The sequence below is a fragment of the Mirounga leonina genome, unplaced genomic scaffold (genome assembly GCF_011800145.1).
Source record: "Mirounga leonina isolate KUSES-001 unplaced genomic scaffold, KU_Mleo_1.0 Mir_115, whole genome shotgun sequence".
Classification (NCBI taxonomy): Eukaryota; Metazoa; Chordata; class Mammalia; order Carnivora; family Phocidae; genus Mirounga; species Mirounga leonina.
Window position 1 is genome coordinate 34,971,711 of NW_023270268.1, and position 18,074 is coordinate 34,989,784.

An 18,074-nucleotide genomic window follows, 5' to 3' on the forward strand; every position below is an offset into this window, starting at 1 on the left:
GGCGCCTGGGTGGCTCAGTTGGTTAAGCAACTGCCTTCGGCTCAGGTCATGATCCTGGAGTCCCGGGATCGAGTCCCGCATCGGGCTCCCTGCTCGGCAGGGAGTCTGCTTCTCCCTCTGACCCTCCCCACCTCATGCTTTCTCTCTCTCTCAAATAAATAAATAAAATCTTTAAAAAAAAAAAAAAATGCCAAAATGACAAGGAAAAGAAACCAGCGTGGCTGTAGTAAAAAAGTCAACTTTCTACAGAAAGTCCTTGACTGACTCAAAAGTCTGAATTACAGGAGGGTTTAGTGATTACTGCCACCTTCAGACTATAAGGAGCTGTGATTCAGCATATCCTCCATGTCATCTGATCTAAGCCATTTACATAAAGGTCCGAAGGCATTTGGAAATAGAAGGTTCCACAGGTATTATCTAAGAAATACATTCCATATTTGGAAACAGAGCACCATTTCTCATAGAAGCAGCATTCTTTTTTTTTTTTTTTTAAAGATTTTATTTATTTGACAGAGAGAGACACAGCGAGAGATGGAACACAAGCAGGGGAAGTGGGAGAGGGAGAAGCAGGCTTCCCGCCGAGCAGGGAGCCCAATGCGGGGCTCGATCCCAGGACCCTGGGATCATGACCTGAGCCGAAGGCAGACGCCCAACGACTGAGCCACCCAGGCGCCCCTAGAAGCAGCATTCTTAATGGTAGATGTCTTCAGGCCAGCTCACTTCACCAGCAAGTGTAGTGTAATCCAATTCAGAGGGCAGATCTATACCTTCATCACACATAAGTAGGGGGCTAGGTGACGGTCATGAGGATAGTCCAAAAAAGGGACCTACTTTCAGGTGATTTAGCAGTGACATCTCCTGTGAATAAATTTTCTTATAAAGTTTTTGAGATGGACTCATTCTGAAATGATTCTATTATAAAGACATGTAACATTTTTGTAAACAGAATAAGAAATGTATAACTGAACGTTAAAGTTCTTTGTCAAAGTGTACTAATATAGGATATTATATTAATACTCATTACCTCATGTAAGTTTTACATCCGAAGCAGTTTACTTGTATACTGGGAGGGAGTTTTGAGTACTTCATTTTTCCTGCTGTGCATTAAGTACAACTATTCTTGAGGGATTTCTGACCAGGACAGCGTGCTGCAAATCCCAGACTAGACAGTAGAGGGTGCACGTCCTCACGAATGGAACCCAGGGCAGAACTGAGATTCTGCATGTTTATTTCAGACTCAAGTCCCACTGTTGGTTTTTAATTTTTTTTATTAACATATAATGTTTGTTTCAGGGCTACAGGTCTGTGATTCATCAGTCTTAACACAGTTCACAGTGGTTTTTAAATGAGATTCTTTTAAAATCTTTTTGAACATGTAAATTTATTTGCTCTTATTTTCAAATATGGGCTGGGTGTTAACCTAACTTGTTTAGTAAGACGCAGGCATTTAGCATGAATGTAATGAAGCCCTAAACAGGAATCTAAATATAGAAGCCCAGTTAATCTAAATATAGAAGCCCAGTTACCACATGCCAAAGCTCCACAGGGAATTTTATTTATTTGGGGAATTTTGTTGCCAAGTTTATTGGACTTTGTTAGATTAGAACAAGCACATACATTTGTAATGAACATGTTTCAGTATTTTTCCCTGAAAAATTTCACTATATGAACAGCCCTGGTTTCTCAGTTCTCCCAGAAGATGGCCTTAAGAGTGGATGGGACTTGGGATAAGCCTAGAGCATTTCTCTAAGGTCACCATGGCTTGAGAAATTCTTTACCTACTCCCACTGTCACCCCACTTTTTATCCCCTAGCCCAGGTTTAATAGGAAAACAGGGAAAATTAGTGAGATAGCTGGGGAAACACTGAATTAGGATGTCTTCACCCCTTTACCCCCCAGCTGGAAGCTAGTGACTCACTATACGGAGCACAACCTCAAAAGCACAAGCATTTTAGAAAGGATATTTACCCCTTCAGCTTTGAGGCTGCAAATGGTGGGCAAGTGTTGACTATGTGAGAAGATAGTGATTGACTGTTTTGGGGAAGGCCAAGGAGGTTTTTATGCTGATAAAAGTTGTTTAGAGGTTTCTAAAAAGGTAAGTACACACCAGAAGAACTGAATTCTAGATTGCTGAAGTAGAACCTGACATTCCTTCTGACTCAGGAGCATAATTTCAGATTTACTTCACTAGGATGCTCATTTTTAACTAAGGGTTCCCATGAATAGACTGGTGGCCTGGAGTCTTTCCTTGGACTCCTAGGAGGCCTCTTGTGGAGGCATTTATTCACAGATTCAGAGTCTTAATGAAAATCTGTTAGCAGGAGATGTCACTGCTAATGAACTTGAAGGCAGGTGGCTTTGAGCGTCCCCTGATCACCAGCCTCCAGTTTATGTGGGATGAAGGTAATATTCCTGCCCTCTGAGTTGGATTACGTTATTATCTGCTGGTGAAGTGGGCTAACCTGGCAGCCACCTACTATTAAGAATGTTATTTCTATGAGAAGTGATGCTCCGTTCCCAAAAAGAATACAGTCACATATAGAATATATTCATTTTCATAAATGGGGCACTGCCTGTGCTGATTCCTGCCCTGCCTACCTCAGTATGGATATGAAGCTTAAATTAGCCGATTTTCTGAAAATGCCTTTGAAGATATAAAACTAAAGGCTTAAAAAATTCTGGCCCAAGGAAAGTTTGAAGTGTAAGTTAGTTTTACGTTGGCACACATTTTTATAGGACTGTGAAGCAAATGAAGAAAACCCACTGATAGCAGTAAATCCTTTCACTCTAGAGTTGATGATGCCACAAGCTTGATCCAGCTGTATCACCTCCTCCATCCGGATGGCCAGTCAGCTCAGGAGGCTAAGGAGCAGGCTGCTGAGGGATTACATTTAATTAAGGTAAAGGGACTTTTCCCACACTGGCTGTTGTATGGTGATAATTAGTTGGGAAGAATTCTGAAGTGGGTCATATCTAATGGTAACTAAACAGATTTCACACAGAAAATTTGTGATCTTCAAATAGGAACTGGAGTCCCATATTTCTTCATCTGGTAACAGAAACAGATGGCATGGGGGTGGGGGGAGCTGCAGCTGGAGTCCAAATAGTTCAGATAGTAGGGCAGCAGCCCCCTTGTTCTTTGAGGTGATCAAGTCACCAGCAGGGCAGGGTGGAGGGACAAGGTAATAAGCACATGTTCCCAGTGCACCTTCTTGTCCTAGAGTGTGGTCACGTTCCTGTCCAGAAGGGGAGAAGGTGGTGCTTGTATATTACTCAGCCTTAGTTGCATTATCATTTTGGAAGTGCATACCTCTCAGAACCATGGGCTTACACAGATTTCTCTTTTTTTGTGTATTTTCAAATGCTCAGAACAGACATGGTTTTGTTGTTCTGGCTTCTCTCCCAGTTTTATTTTATGCTTGCTACAAAGCAGTTCTAAGGATAAAAATGACCAGTGATGACCCCCAAGGAGTAGAGAAAAACTATGGTACTAATTTTGGTTTTCTGTGATAGGCCAGATAAAGCAAAATGCTTTTGGGGAAAATATTCTGTAAATATTCTCTAAAGTGAAAAATTAGTTTGTTGACTCATCCTCCAAAATTATCTTGAAACCTAATGTTTTTCATTTTGATCTAGCAGGAGGTGCACTGTCAGGTTTTAATTTTTTTCTGGAAATAGGCTAAGAGAGCTGGCAGCCATATTAGGATTCTTCTGGTGTTTAGAACTACTGTGGCTTGAACTGTGTCAGATACATAATCAGAAAAAAAAAATATCGTGAACCTTGGAAGACTTCTAATGCAGAAATGGAAAACTTTATAAATAGTGTGTCCTATTGCTTAAAAGAGTTTCTTTTTTTAAACAGGTCTTTGCAAAAACAGAAGCACAGAAGGGAGCATATATAGAATTAACACTACAAGCTTACCAAGAAACATTGATTAGCCATTCTGCAGCTTCCTGAAAACATTTTTTAGAATAAATTTCATTTTACTAAATTATAACTTGCTTTCTCTGGTAATGTTGAGCTGAATGTTTAAGACTGTCAAAATTAAAAGTACTGATGCGAGTTCCCTATATAAAATTGTTTTTTTTAACAGCGCCTCTAACAGAAATACAAAGAAAACCTTGTTACTCCACTCATTTTCCTAGGCTGCAAGGGGATTTGAGTGCCTGGTTATGAATGTCCCTAATCAGACAGGTGCAGTGTCAAAGACCAAAAAAAGTACTTGTATCTTTCTGTATTACCAAACAGTTTAAACAGAGCCCAGCTTAACGAGATCAGAGGACCTGGGTTTCAGATTCCAAAATCAGGGTGAGGCATAAAAACCGAAGTATATAAACTTGGGGGAGGGTGAACGTGAGCAAGAAAAAGGGTTAAGAGAATGAATGTGAGCTGATCCCTAGGTGAGGTGTAGTTTGGCTCAGCCTTCTAAAACTAGAAGCTTATTTTCATTATTTAGAATTATTTAGAAAAGAAACTTCCAAGTATTTTCATTAATTCAAAAGATTTTATGAGATACGGTCTAATGACTGACAGTATGAAAAAAATCAAAGCCCACATTTGGTTTACTTAACAAGGAAACAGTGATTTAGATGCTGCACATAAACCACGCCTAAGATAAGAAAAGCACTGTACTCCAGTGGGCCACACACAGCCTTTTCATATAAAAATCTAAGGAGTTTCTCAGAGTCCAAAGCACTGTGGTCAGGGTGGCAATCAATACCTGTCCATAATAATGATCTGTGAAGTTGGGTTCTCAAGAAACATTACGCTCAATCATCCAAAATATCTTCATCCAGGTTGATGTCTGTCGTGTCAATATCTTCTAATTCCAAATTATCCAGATCTACTTCCAGTTCAAGTAAACTCTGCAAAGAAGAGTTATATAGCACTTTGTTATCTCTGATAACCTTCTGAAGTTACCTCTGATTCATGATCCAAAGGGAACCAAAGCAATAGTCAAAAGGGGCATTTTCTCATTTCAGAGCCCCTGCTCTGAAAGTGATGACATCACTTGAAATGCAGAGGCCTGCCCATCCTGCAACCATTCATGGGGAGGAAGAAGTGAGCCTGGGGTTCCCATGGAAAATCTAGGTATGATGTCTGTACCTTTTCTTCTTTGTTGGCTGTGTGGGAGGCCACAATAACTGGAGTAGGAGAAGCAGGTTTCCCATCACGTTCCTGAAAGCCCAAGTGGAGACACAGATAAAGATGAAGGAATTTGTTCAGGTAATTTTCCCCCAAGGGAAGCTGTTTAGGATTAGGAAGTGGGAGATGGTACTTAAAATGAATAAATCTTAACCAGATTATCTCATGCAGTATTCTACTGACCTGTTGAGCTGCAGATCTTGAGGGCTGAAAGCCTTTTGCCTCTTCCATAACATTTCTTTCTTCATTTGGCTATCAGAATAAAAGCAATGATGAAATATTCTGAAATCATAATTCATCTATGAACTTGACCCAAATACCAGATATTAGCTCTCAATCCAAGTATGAATGCACTTCTACCCTCTAGTCACAATAAATGAGGTCTGGTTGCCTGGAGACTCACCGTGACAAGTGGGTATTGCTTGGCTGGCCACAGATCAGCATGTGTTTCCTTCACCCATTCTTCCACAACAAAGGCTTCTTTTAATCCAGGAAAAAGGTTTTCATACTCTGTTGGATCGGCAAGGGATTCTGCTGCTTTCTGATTGACTTTTGAAAGATTTTCTCTCCAGAGTTTCACCACCCTATTGTAGAGAACATGGAACCAAAGGGAGACTGAGTAAGCATGCTCTAGTTTTTATCTGAAACATTTGTTCCTAAAACTAGAAGTCTGTACCTTGAAACCTGACTGGGTAAGTAAGTCCGGGCCAGGAAGGCAGCTTCTGGCAGTCGGCCAGTTCTGATCAAGAGTTCCAGGCAAGCATCAAGCCTAAAGATTAAAAAGGAGAGGCACTATTACCAAGAATAGGCAAAGAAATGTAGGTTTAGTGTTGCAAAATCAGTATTCTTTCCCCAACTTCCACACATGCAGCTCATTTCTGTCACTGAACCATTTACTTGTCATCACCAGTGTGTTTACAAAATCAAAGGATGCCATGAGCATGAAGGATAGGACAGGTTTGTGATCATTTTCAATCTCCTGATAACTTGTTTTAAACAACTCCTAAGAAGCAGCTAAGGGGGCTTTTCAAGACCAGCTAAGGCAGCTTAGACAAGCACGTTTTAAAGGCTTTCAGGAGATACAGGAGCAGAAACTCAGTTTCACAAGTGGGATCATCGAGGTCAGTGTCTCCAATGTGGGCTGTGCTGGCAATCCAGTGATGCCCAGCCAGAAAATGTCCTAGTATCTGTTTTCTTAATTTCAATTTTCTTTTTTTTCTAAGTTTGATTAAGTAGATAATGTGTTTTAGAATTCACAGGTTTTTTGGGTGAAAAAAAAGGATTTTGGGTTTTAGAAAGGTAATACAGTACATATACTACACATTACCTAACATCCTCAGCATCAAATAAAAGTCATAAACATTAATATTCTGCAATAACACATGAATACTAAATGTGATAAAATGAGTGGCATAAAAGCAACTAATAAAAATAGTACTTCAGAGTTCAGGTCTTGCCATCAAATAAGTTATAAGAAACTATTTTCAGGACATTTTTTGGCTTTTAAATTACGGACCTATTCCTACAAGTATACAAATTTATAAATACATACAGAAACACACTGGGGTATACTAAGTTTCTGTAATAAAGTGTGAGGTTTAAAAACGTCACTAGGGCAAGGTTATTGAAGACTTTTGTTTTATTTCATAATATGGTCAACTAATGTTGAGATGATTTGGTTTGCACTAACTGCTAAACTTTTAGAATATATGATATTTTTATGCTTTACAATTGGACTCAGTTCTAGAACTACCTGACATCCTCAACCCCCTTTATTCTTGTCATGGACAGGTCAGAACTACCCAATTTGGGTAAAACTACCTGCCATTTGGGTACTACGGGAGCAGCACAATAGCTTCCTGCCGTGGTAAAATAAGATGGCTCAGCTAGGGAGAAGCAGGGCTTTTAAGGAAGGGGTTTAACATTTCTCAGTCCAAGCCTCCCTAAACAGCTCATTTTGCTCATTTAGACCAAATGTGTAAAGAGCATCCCTTGCTGAAGGCGAATGCCACCAAGGTAGCACTGTCCTCTGACTGCCCCACTAGCCAGGGGCTAGGCCAGAACTCTGTCCATTCTCTTTCCAGGTTCATTCTTCCTCTCTAAACCACCCTCAAAGTCAGTGCAGAAATCAGTGTTTTAAATTACTATGCCCGCCTCTCTTAGACCTAGGATAAATACTTACTTGCCCTGTAAAAAGTAGCTCATGAATGCCACGTTATTCTTGCCGTCTCTCTCTGCACCCTCTGCTAGTTTGTTCACCATACTAGCATTTCCGGAGGCAGTGGCCAAGAGCAACAGACCCCCATAATCCTGTGCATGGTGCAGGCACTCCTGGGCAAGGCCAAACTGACATTTACTGATGGCAAGTTCGGCGAGTTGTTTCCACTTTTGTTCTGACTGTAAGAAAGAGTTTCCAAGTTAAAACATCTATGGAAATAAACATTTGAATTGTCAACATCAACACTCTTCGTTAACCTGAGTATTATGATGCTGACAATGGGAGGTATTTCATACATGTACTGAGCTGTGCCTATTAAGTTGTTCTATCAGTCAAAATAAGAATGGAATGAACAAAATGTGTAATGAGAAAATGGAAGTTATTCACATATACAAAATTAATTCAAACACAAATCAATTTTAATGATGCGTGTATAATCATCAACCCATTATATTTTGATTTTGTAATTACACAGTAAAACTAAAAGTAATACTATCTAATTGGAGTTTTAAGGTAATTAGATTGCAGTTACTTTAATGAGTGATTTAATACCATTTTTTGAAAGAGCAGAAAATTGCTTTTTATATCTTTAAATATTTAACAATATTATCTGTCATTTGCAGCTTCTCAGAAATCAAAATGCTACACATTTGGATGATCTTAACATAGCTGAAATTTATTTAGCACATCTGAAATGAATTTACCAATAAATGCTAGCCTTAAACCACAGCTGGGGGGCCCTCAATAGATAACAATTCATTAAAATGTCACTAAATTGTGTCAAAATATTAAAATCTTTCTTTAAAACCAACAACTTTCTCACTAGTTTGGGATACTGGCAAATTACTGCTTTGTCTGTCTGTACTCTTAGAGTTCCCAGACTACTATATCTAGTATCTTACATCTTCTCTTACAAAACAGATCTCGTATAAGCTATTGAAAACACTTTTTCGGGGCGCCTGGGTGGCTCAGTCGTTAAGCGTCTGCCTTCACCTCAGGTCATGATCCCAGGGTCCTGGGATCGAGCCCCGCATCGGGCTCCCTGCTCCACAGGAAGCCTGCTTCTCCCTCTCCCACTCCCCCTGCTTGTGTTCCCTCTCTCGCTGTGTCTCTCTCTGTCAAATAAAAATCTTTAAAAAAAAAAACCACTTTTTCTTAAATCGGAATACTAAGAATATATCTCCAATATATATAAGCCATTTAATTTACGTAAAGACTAACAAAATGCATTTTTAAATGATCAAAGGCAATAATCTCACCAAAGAGTTACTGATTTGCATTTCAGAAAACTTTAATATGAGAACTTACACTAAACACAAAGAAGTACCTTCTAATCTTTGCATCAGTTATGAAAAATCATGACTTAGTACATACCTCTGCTTCTACTGCTAACTGGTATGCAATGTGCAGTTCTCCAAGCTGAAGAGCAAGTTCAAAGCGATGCTCTGGATCTGTGGATACTGTAAGAGCTTGCTGCTTGAAGCCCTAAACAGAGAAGAGATGTAACAGTGTATGTGCAGTCTGTATGTGAAGACAGAAAAATTAAAGGAGTCATTCATTAAATTAATTGGTAAGAACAAACCAGCAGACAAAATTCAGTCCCACAATGCTGTTTTCTAAGCAGTAGGAGATAACTGGTGCTACACAAACTCATGTAAAACTAGTAAAATCAGAAATGCAAAAGCAAACCAATGTCAAAAAGAAAAGGATTTTGGAAAGTTGAGTGAATAAAAGCCATTTCAAAAGAAAGGCACAGTGGTCTAGACCTAGCTGTTCATAGTCTACTCACTAAGCTGGGCTTAGAGATCATCTAGTCTAGTCCCTCAAAGAAAATTAAGTCCAGGGCTCCTGGGTGGCTCAGTCATTAAGCTTCTGCCTTCAGCTCAGGTCATGATCCCAGGGTCCTGGGATCGAGCCCCGCATCGGGCTCCCTGCTCAGTGGGAAGCCTGCTTCTCCCTCTCCCACTGCTTGTGTTCCCTCTCTCTCTGTGTCTCTCTTTGTCAAATAAATAAATAAAATCTTAAAAAATAAAAAGAAATGAAAATACTGACAGAATGGAAAAGAAGTCTACAGAAAGAAGAGACTGATAATTGCTTCAAACATTTAAAGAAAGTACTAAGAGTTGCAGCCCCTGGGTGGCTCAATCAGTTGGCCATCTGGCTCTTGCTTTTGGCTCAGATCATGGTCTCAGGACTGTGGGACTGAGCCCTGCATGAGGATCTGGCTAAGCGTGGAGTCTGCTTAGGATTCTCTCTCTCCTCCCTCTCCCTATGTGCGCGCATTCTCTCTGTCAAATAAATAAAATCTTTAAAAAAAAAAAAAAAAAAAAGAAGGTACTGGGGCATTAAGAAAGGACAAGGAAGAGTCTAATAAGTGACTTAAGTTTACAGGAGAAATTCCATTGCCATTAAGCGGCAATAAAGAAATAGTTTTCCAATCTATACTAACATTCTTTTAAATTGGTTAAAAAAAAAAAAACCCAAAAAGAAAAGAAGCAAACAAATAAAAAAACAGACCAAAAAACTTACCTGCTTTTCTAGAAAGTGTGCAACTCTGGTCCTCTGTTCTTTTGGAATGGTAGGAAGAACCTTATCAGCCATGCTGAAGTCCCTTCTCATGACAGCTGTCTGGTATTCCAGCACTGAAACCAGCAGAGAATAGCTAACGATGTTCAGTTCTTTATCCCCCAGATAAAGCCTGTTGTCTTTAGGAATATAGCCCAGGAGATACATTGTCCTATAACAGAAATAGAAACTAATTTAGGAGTAGGCCCAAATCAGTAGGTAAACACACACACACACACACACACACACCCTGCCTCGTGCACACACACACACACACACACACACCCACCCTGTCTCGTGCTCAAATAGAAACTAATTTAGGAGTAGGCCCAAATCACCACACCTGCCTCTTGCTCAAAATCTTTCCACTTTGATGCAATTTTGATCAACAATAGCCAACCTACTAAAACTATACACTGAAAAATCAAGCCTATCAGTGCTACAAGCCAGCAAGAGGTTTTGTTTAAAAAGCATAATTCTAAATTTAGGATGCCTGAGACAAAAGCAAAACAATACTCAGTTACCTATCCAAGTGGGCAATGGTGACTATTTCTCCTCCAACATAATAATTTAATCTGTTCACAGAACTTGTGTAAATGAAGCAATCGCCTACCCACAGCCCTGTTTTCACAATTTCCTGAATCTCACCAAGAACCTGCAGAGAGAAAATAGTCTATTATTACCTTATTAAGTATTAGAAATCCTGTCAAAAACAAAAACTGAGTATGATTGGGGGTGATAAGGTAGAATAAGGAATGCAAAGTAAAATCCTACTTCAAGAAAGAAAATATTTCCATATATATACAATGGAATATTATGCAGCCATAAAAAGGAATGAGATCTTGCCATTTGCAACGACGTGGATGGAACTGGAGGGTGTTATGCTAAGTGAAATAAGTCAATCAGAGAAAGACATGTATCATATGACCTCACTGATACGAGGAATTCTTAATCTCAGGAAACAAATTGAGGGCTGCTGGAGTGGGGCGGGGTGGGAGGGATGGGGTGGCTGGGTGATAGACACTGGGGAGGGTATGTGCTATGGTGAACGCTGTGAATTGTGCAAGACTGTTGAATCACAGACCTGTACCTCTGAAACAAATAATTCAATATATGTTAAGAAAAAAAAAAGAAGATAGCAGGAGGGGAAAAATGAAGGGGGGGACATCGGAGGGGGAGACGAACCATGAGAGACGATGGACTCTGAAAAACAAACTGAGGGTTCTAGAGGGGAGGAGGGTGTGAGGATGGGTAAGCCTGGTGATGGGTATTAAAGAGGGCACGTTCTGCATGGAGCACTGGGTGTTATGCACAAACAATGAATCATGGAACACGACATCAAAAACTAAAGATGTAATGTATGGTGATTAACATAACAATAAAAAAAGAAAGAAAATATTTCCTTGGAATTTCTATCTTCTTTCTCTATTTAAAAACAGATTCCTGGCTGAGTATATCTGTAATGCAGAATCTCACTGCTGCATCAGAGCTGTGATCTAAAAAGTGGTGATCTAAACTCACACACGTGAAACTGGAAAAGGAGGTATTTCATAAAATCTTCCAGGACCATCTCCACAATAGATGATTTAACTTTACCATCTGAAAGCGTGTAAATCACTCTGGGTAAACTGTCTGAAGACCAAACACCTTCTAATTTCCTTATTGAAAGATATCAAAATGAATCTAAAGACTTCCTAAAATCAAAAGTACAAATTTCTTTTAAACATACATACTTTCAAACTCTGATCTTTCAGTCAAGACTTTAATTTTTAGATTTCACTGGAATTCCTTAAATGTTTACTTTCCCTAAACTTAACTTATTAAAATCAGTGAAGTTCTGTTATACGAATACAAATCATTTAAAAACAAAGCTGAAGTTGTGTTGGTCAATTACCTCAAAGGCATCTTCAATGCCATCTTCAGTAACTCCCTCATGTGTTTCCTGTGCAGCCAAGACTTTTTCCGACAGGTATTTCAAGATAAAAAATGACTCCTCAGTGGCAATACAGACCAGCTCTCCAGAGTCAGACCAGAAAATCTACAACATGGCAAACAAAACACAAACAATGTCGGATTTCTGAGTGGTATGACAAACTGCATACACTTTGTTTCTAACATTTGTCTTCTTATGTTAGGATAATAAGTATGCATTTAACAATTTTATGTAGCGCATAGTGTGTATATGTAGATACACACACACACACACATATGTACGTATGTGTATGTATGTATTTGGAGGGTGGACAGGGCAGTGCCTCACTATTTAGCCTAGAAATGGAAAGACCCAAGGGAGATAGACAGGAAGGAAAGCTGTCAGTACGTGCTGTAATTTAGGAGCAGCAGCCTAGTCCCTATTGCTCTAGAAAAGTGTTTTTCAGCCTTTTTTTTTTTCATTATCACGCCCACCCAGGAACCATTTCAGACATTTTTTTCCTCACCTCTCCTATAAAACTTTAATACTATGGATACTATATATATATATACGTATGTACATATGCTTATACATATGTAACACATATACATACACATATGGTATATATGTATATATACATATAGATATGCTTTATAGATAAAGAGTGAATTTTCCTCACCCTCAGTAACCAATTTTTGCCCCATTGGGGCACTAGTGCCCACTCAGACTGCACGTTGTAAAAGACACAACCAGGACCCTAGGGAGGTGGATTTGTCTCCAAAGAATTTTGTTACAATGAAAACGGTCAAAGAAGCAGGTAGTTCCAAAGGGAGAAAACTCTGTCACTGGAGACATTTACCTGAAGTTTAAACAGCCATCGTCTGGTAAAGTATGAGAAGGCTTTCTGAATGGTATGGGAGCTCCTAGGCCTTTCCAAGTTAAGAGCTCCCTGACTTCCTGTCTTCAAAGCATACTTTTTATATTCTGTCAAACACCATTTAAAACATGAATAGCACTTCGCATTTGTATAGCTTCTGATGCTTTTCAAAATACCCAATGTCTACTGCCTCACTCATATACTACAATTCTGATTTTCTAAGCAATCTTGAAGTAAATGGTATTGTGTCCAACACAGTGGAACCGGGACAGCTGGGTACAAGGACATTTCTCTGCCTCAGGGACCCAGAGCTCCTCACAAAGGTGCACATTCCAAAAGTAACAATGGAGGGAAAACTCACGTGTTTGGGCTGAATTTCAATTCTGCGTATGAGTTCTGTATTGTCCCAGTCATAGAAAGCTAAGCCATTTACAGATCTGACTCCCAGTAAGAAGCCTCCATAAATACCTAAAAAGAAAAAAGATTTTGGCTGAGATGTTTCTGAGCCACTGCAAAACTTCTAAAATTGTGTCATAAATAAATAGCACTCACTTTCAGCTCCAAAATCTGGTTTAAATGATTTTTTTTCCTTAAAGTTCTTAAATATCTTTACAACACTGTTGCTCTCTCTAATTGCGTATCTGGGGGGAAAGGAAGGGAAAACATAGCATATTATATACCAAACCATACTTGCATCAAATGTTAGAAATATTTTCAAATGTATCTGAGTAATGAATTATGGGTTTTACACTATTACACACATTATTAGGGTTTACAAACATCTTAGAAACTGAGAAAGACCCACCATCCCTCAAAAGGTGAGTGATTAAATCAACTATGGTATATTCATACAGTGGAACACTACTCTGCAAAACGGGACCAACTACTGATTCACGCAACAATAAGGATGAATCTCAGAAACATTATGCTGAGCAAAAGAAGCCGGACACAAGAGTGGATACTGTAGGACTCCATTTATATTAAACTCTAAGACAAATCTAATCCACATGGTGACAAAAAGCAAATCAGTGTTTGCAGCCAAGGAAATGACTGTTAAGGGAAAACAAAGGGATTTTCTGAGGATGACAGAAATGTTGTCTTGACTGTGCTAGTAGTTACAGATTGTATATATTTGCCTAAATTCACTGAAATGTACATTTAAAATAGTGCATTTAATTTTGTATAAATTACAACTCAATAAAGGTGACTTAAAAATAAAAACTTTTATATGTGGCTCAGCCATTTTTGGCAACAATTTAGAACATTGTGTATATTCAGGCCTCCTGAAAAGAGGGACTGTGGCTGTTGCTGGATAATCAAGAGTATTTAAGGAGGTGATCTGATGAGCATTCCTATCAAGATAGGAAAGATGCTGAATAGGGCCTTAGCTGGATAAAGCTAAAAAAAAAAAAAAAGAAGCAAATTATCAAAACAGAGGTATGTTAAGAGTGATAAGGCAATCCATGAACTATAATTTTTTTTTTAAAAAGATATCAAAGTACATTTTAGTATTTGGAACTGCATGTATGAATGTATTTAGGAAATTTATGAAAAGATCGAAACAAATTCTTATCTCTCAGTATATCTTGTTAAAAAATTTAAAAACATGCACCTTATATGCAAAACTGAGGCTCAGGTTACTTACTATTGAAGGCAGGGGCAGTACAAAATATGGAGGAAACAAAACTAAGAAAAATGAAGATGTAATTCATTTGTGCGGTCACAAAAAACCAAAGCCCCAATATTTTATATTACACGCACCAAAAAGGAATCAAGAAGGAACCACTCGGTAACCAGTACCTACTATAAAGAATTATAAAGAATTAGCACCTAGTATGATAATTCAGAGTTAAATGATTTTTCCTCTTTTTAATGAGAGTATTTTATGAATACTCTTAAATTCAGACAGAATTTGTTTTAAGAATGGGGGTTGGGTAATATCACAGAAAATGAGTTTTAAAAAAGATTCAATGAAATTCTCATCAAGATGACATCAGACCGGGTGCCTGGGTGGCTCAGTTGGTTAAGCAACTGCCTTCGGCTCAGGTCATGATCCCGGAGTCCCAGGACTGAGTTCCGCATCGGGCTCCCTGCTCAGCAGGGAGTCTGCTTCTCCCTCTGACCCTCTTCCCTCTCATGTTCTCTCTCTCTCAAGTAAATAAATAAAATCTTAAAAAAAAAAAAAAGACATCAGACCGCACTCTCTCCCAGTTGGCTTAGGACTTGGCAGCACCTCAGGACACAGGTCACAGGGAGAGCCTACTTTGTCTTGAGCCCATCCATAAGCACCAGGCCCTGCCACAGGCTCCAGCAAGGAAATGGGTGCTGGGCCCCCAGTTTAATGGGATTATTAGATGAGCTGGAGTGAATTTGCTGAATACGGAATACAGAGAGGGCAAAGGTAGCGCTGGTGAGAACTGTCCTTGAACACGAAGAAGCACAGCCAACACTGAGCCTTCGGAACATGTTTCATACAGCTGCACATAGATCACCCATCTGCAATCAGGGCCAGCTGGATAGCACAAGCCAAAACTTACTCTGAAGAATCGTGGGCCCATGCAAACTCCTGAGCAGACCCAAAGCTCTTGTTTCTCAATGCCATTGCTGTGTAGATGATATACTCACCATCACCACACACCACAACAAACCTGGAAATTATGGAAGCCAGGGAGAGAAGTAGGACCAATGAAATGTGGAAGTTATGAAATAATGCTTCATCTTCATAATAAAATACTTCTAATAACAAATGCTACTTCAGTTGACTGTTACAATTGAATCTAGTATCTTTTAAAGTTACACAATTCTTCAAACACAGAGCAAGACATAAATATTCTACCCAACAATTCCAAAAACATAAAGATGGGGTTTTGCTGAAAATCTTATTGCAGTGGCTTTCTCTTATAAACAAAGGAGACTTGGGGCAGGAAGATAAGAATGGCTGGAGATGCACAGGGGCCAAGATTCTAATAATCCAGGGGCACCTGGGTGGCTCAGTCATTAAGCATCTGCCTTTGGCTCAGGTCATGATCTCAGGTCCTGGGAACAAGCCCCGCATCAGACTCCTGGCTCCGTGGGAAGCCTGCTTCTCCCTCTCCCACTCCCCCTGCTTGTGTTCCCTCTCTCACTGTGTCTCTCTGTCAGAAAATAAATAAAAAATCTAAAAAAAAAAAAAAAAAAAAAAAAGATTCTAATAATCCAACTAATTTTTAAGGGGGAGGGGCAGAGAGAGAATCTTAAGCAGACTCCACACCTAGCATGGAGCCCGATGTGGGGCTCAGGCTCATAACCCTGAGATCATGACCTGTGTCAAAATCAAGAGTCAGACACTTAACTGACTGTGCCACCCAGGCACCCCTTGACTGGTATTTGTTGAGCACCAAGATGCCTAGCACTTTGCTCATTACATTTACACCATAAGAGGGTGCTGCTTTGGGGTGCCTGGTGGCTCAGTCAGTTAAGTGTCTGCCTTCGGCTCAGGTCATGATCCAGGGTCCTGGGGTCCTGCATTGGGCTCCCTGCTCAGTGGGGAGCCTGCTTCTCCCTCTCCCTCTGCCTGCCTCTCCCCCTGCTTGTGCTCTCTCTCTCTGATAAATAATTAAAATCTTTTAATTTTTTATATATTGTATTGGCTGCTATTAGATTGCCAATGGTAAAATGCAAAACTTGCAGCAAAAAATATGTTTTATGACATTAAGTGAAAAAATATATAATGCATTCTTAATCTTCCTAAGAAAATTATATTACAAGTAACTATGGATATCATTTACTGAACAAATAGTACATTTGGTTTACACAGCCTGTCTTTTTCAATACTCAGCACAGAATTAATAAGATGCCCACATCTACTGTAAAGTAACTTTTAAAGGTGCACGGGTTTAAACTCATGCTTGAAACTCAAGATGTTTGGTGCTTTCTAAATCTTAAGAAACAAAAATGATGGTTCAAATTACAAATAAGAAGCAGAATTATTACCAATCTCCCAGTTTTTTCAAAGGACATTTACTTACTTCAGAGTCACCTTTTCGTCTTAAGTTAGCAAGTATTTAGAGCACCTACTGAGTCTCAGGGTAAGATATGATACCTGCCCTCAAAGGAGAACACAAACCCAGTACATTTAAAATGAATAAATACAAAACTATTTAACTGTTCAAAATTGTGTGGTGGGACAAAACCAGAAAGGCAAATATGCTTTCACCTTGCATGCCAACTCGATCAACTGGCATGCTGCCTGCAGCTGTGTTGAGGATTCCAGGGCAAAAGCTCATGAGGGAAGCCCACCACAGAATAAAAGTGGTATACACTGTGGATATGCAAACCCTGCTCTAACATACAAAGAAGCTCAGGAGAGATTCTGGCGTTGGCTTACCGCCCGTTAGGATTGTGCTGAATAGTCTGGGGGTATATTTCACAACTGCCCATATCCTTGACGGCTAGTGGCAGTCTTTCTCCATCTTTAATTTCAGCATCTCCCATTGCTTTCAGGTTGGCTTGCTGGACTTCTGAATGCTTGGCCCAAATTATCTTTCCATTGGCATCCATGGACATGGCAGGTTCCTCCCGACCAAGCTGGAAGAATGACAAATGGCTTTTAGCAATAAAAGAAAACAAAACCGCAAAATAAACATTTTCTATTTTCATTTAACAGAAGGCTCCTTTCTTCCACTTTAAATCTCTAGTGCTTAATCTCTTGTGCTTAATGAAAGAAGAGCCAGTGTAATAAAATTGGCGACTTAGAAGATGACTGTACTAAGATACAAGGAAAACTGCTTCCACTATGTTCATTTATTCAGAGAGTATAATTAGAGATTACCTTAACAATGATGCTCCCTTCGTCGTAGCCCAAAGCGACATTGTTGGACCCTCTCAGACTGGCCACACACCACACCCTCTCCATTCCATAATTCAACGTGCTCTCAAGGCGGTACGTGCTTGAATGCCAAATACGCACGGTTCCTAAAAAGAACAATGTGAACACTCCCTTTTAATTTGAACATCTAACAATGAACTGTGTCAGGTGAACCGGCCATAGGGAAGTCTTTTTTTATTAGCTTCCTGGCAGCTTAACTTTTTGATCTATAGGTGATTTTATAAAGCAACATAAATAAATTAATAGAAAACTATAAGAAACTAAGAAATGTGATTTTCCATGTAAAATAATGAATTTCCTCAGCACAGCACCTACTAGGTACCTGCAGATGCTTTACACACGATCTTTTCTTTTCACTATAATCCTATGAGGTGGATATATGTCTGTTCCCATTTCATAATCTGCCTAAACCACATATGCATGAAGTGGAAGCACCTGAATATGACCCCAGGTTTTTAGACTCCAAAGCACCGACAGGCTTTTTCACAG

General features: G+C 39.4%; 2 protein-coding genes across 3 annotated transcripts in view; one reads left to right on the top strand and one right to left on the bottom strand.

The window, feature by feature from the left end:
* MRPS22 (mitochondrial ribosomal protein S22) overlaps positions 1-4,073 on the top strand; it is a 28,101-nt gene extending 24,028 nt beyond the window's left edge. For both annotated transcript variants that reach the window (XM_034995801.1, XM_034995793.1), the window contains exons 7-8: positions 2,792-2,900; positions 3,863-4,073. In XM_034995801.1, the coding sequence (XP_034851692.1) occupies positions 2,792-2,900; positions 3,863-3,958 (205 nt within the window). In that variant the 3' untranslated portion in view covers positions 3,959-4,073. The remainder of the gene's footprint in view (positions 1-2,791; positions 2,901-3,862) is intronic.
* A 410-nt stretch (positions 4,074-4,483) lies between these two features.
* Positions 4,484-18,074, bottom strand: part of COPB2 (COPI coat complex subunit beta 2) — a 29,548-nt gene continuing 15,957 nt past the window's right edge. The window contains exons 8-22 of the mRNA XM_034995777.1: positions 17,529-17,671; positions 17,085-17,284; positions 15,256-15,366; positions 13,271-13,359; positions 13,080-13,186; positions 11,824-11,967; positions 10,454-10,584; positions 9,894-10,101; positions 8,739-8,849; positions 7,329-7,543; positions 5,823-5,915; positions 5,550-5,730; positions 5,330-5,398; positions 5,108-5,179; positions 4,484-4,866 (exon numbers count right to left, since the gene is read on the bottom strand). Coding sequence (XP_034851668.1) covers positions 4,771-4,866; positions 5,108-5,179; positions 5,330-5,398; positions 5,550-5,730; positions 5,823-5,915; positions 7,329-7,543; positions 8,739-8,849; positions 9,894-10,101; positions 10,454-10,584; positions 11,824-11,967; positions 13,080-13,186; positions 13,271-13,359; positions 15,256-15,366; positions 17,085-17,284; positions 17,529-17,671 — 1,970 coding nt within the window. The 3' untranslated portion in view covers positions 4,484-4,770. The remainder of the gene's footprint in view (positions 4,867-5,107; positions 5,180-5,329; positions 5,399-5,549; positions 5,731-5,822; positions 5,916-7,328; positions 7,544-8,738; positions 8,850-9,893; positions 10,102-10,453; positions 10,585-11,823; positions 11,968-13,079; positions 13,187-13,270; positions 13,360-15,255; positions 15,367-17,084; positions 17,285-17,528; positions 17,672-18,074) is intronic.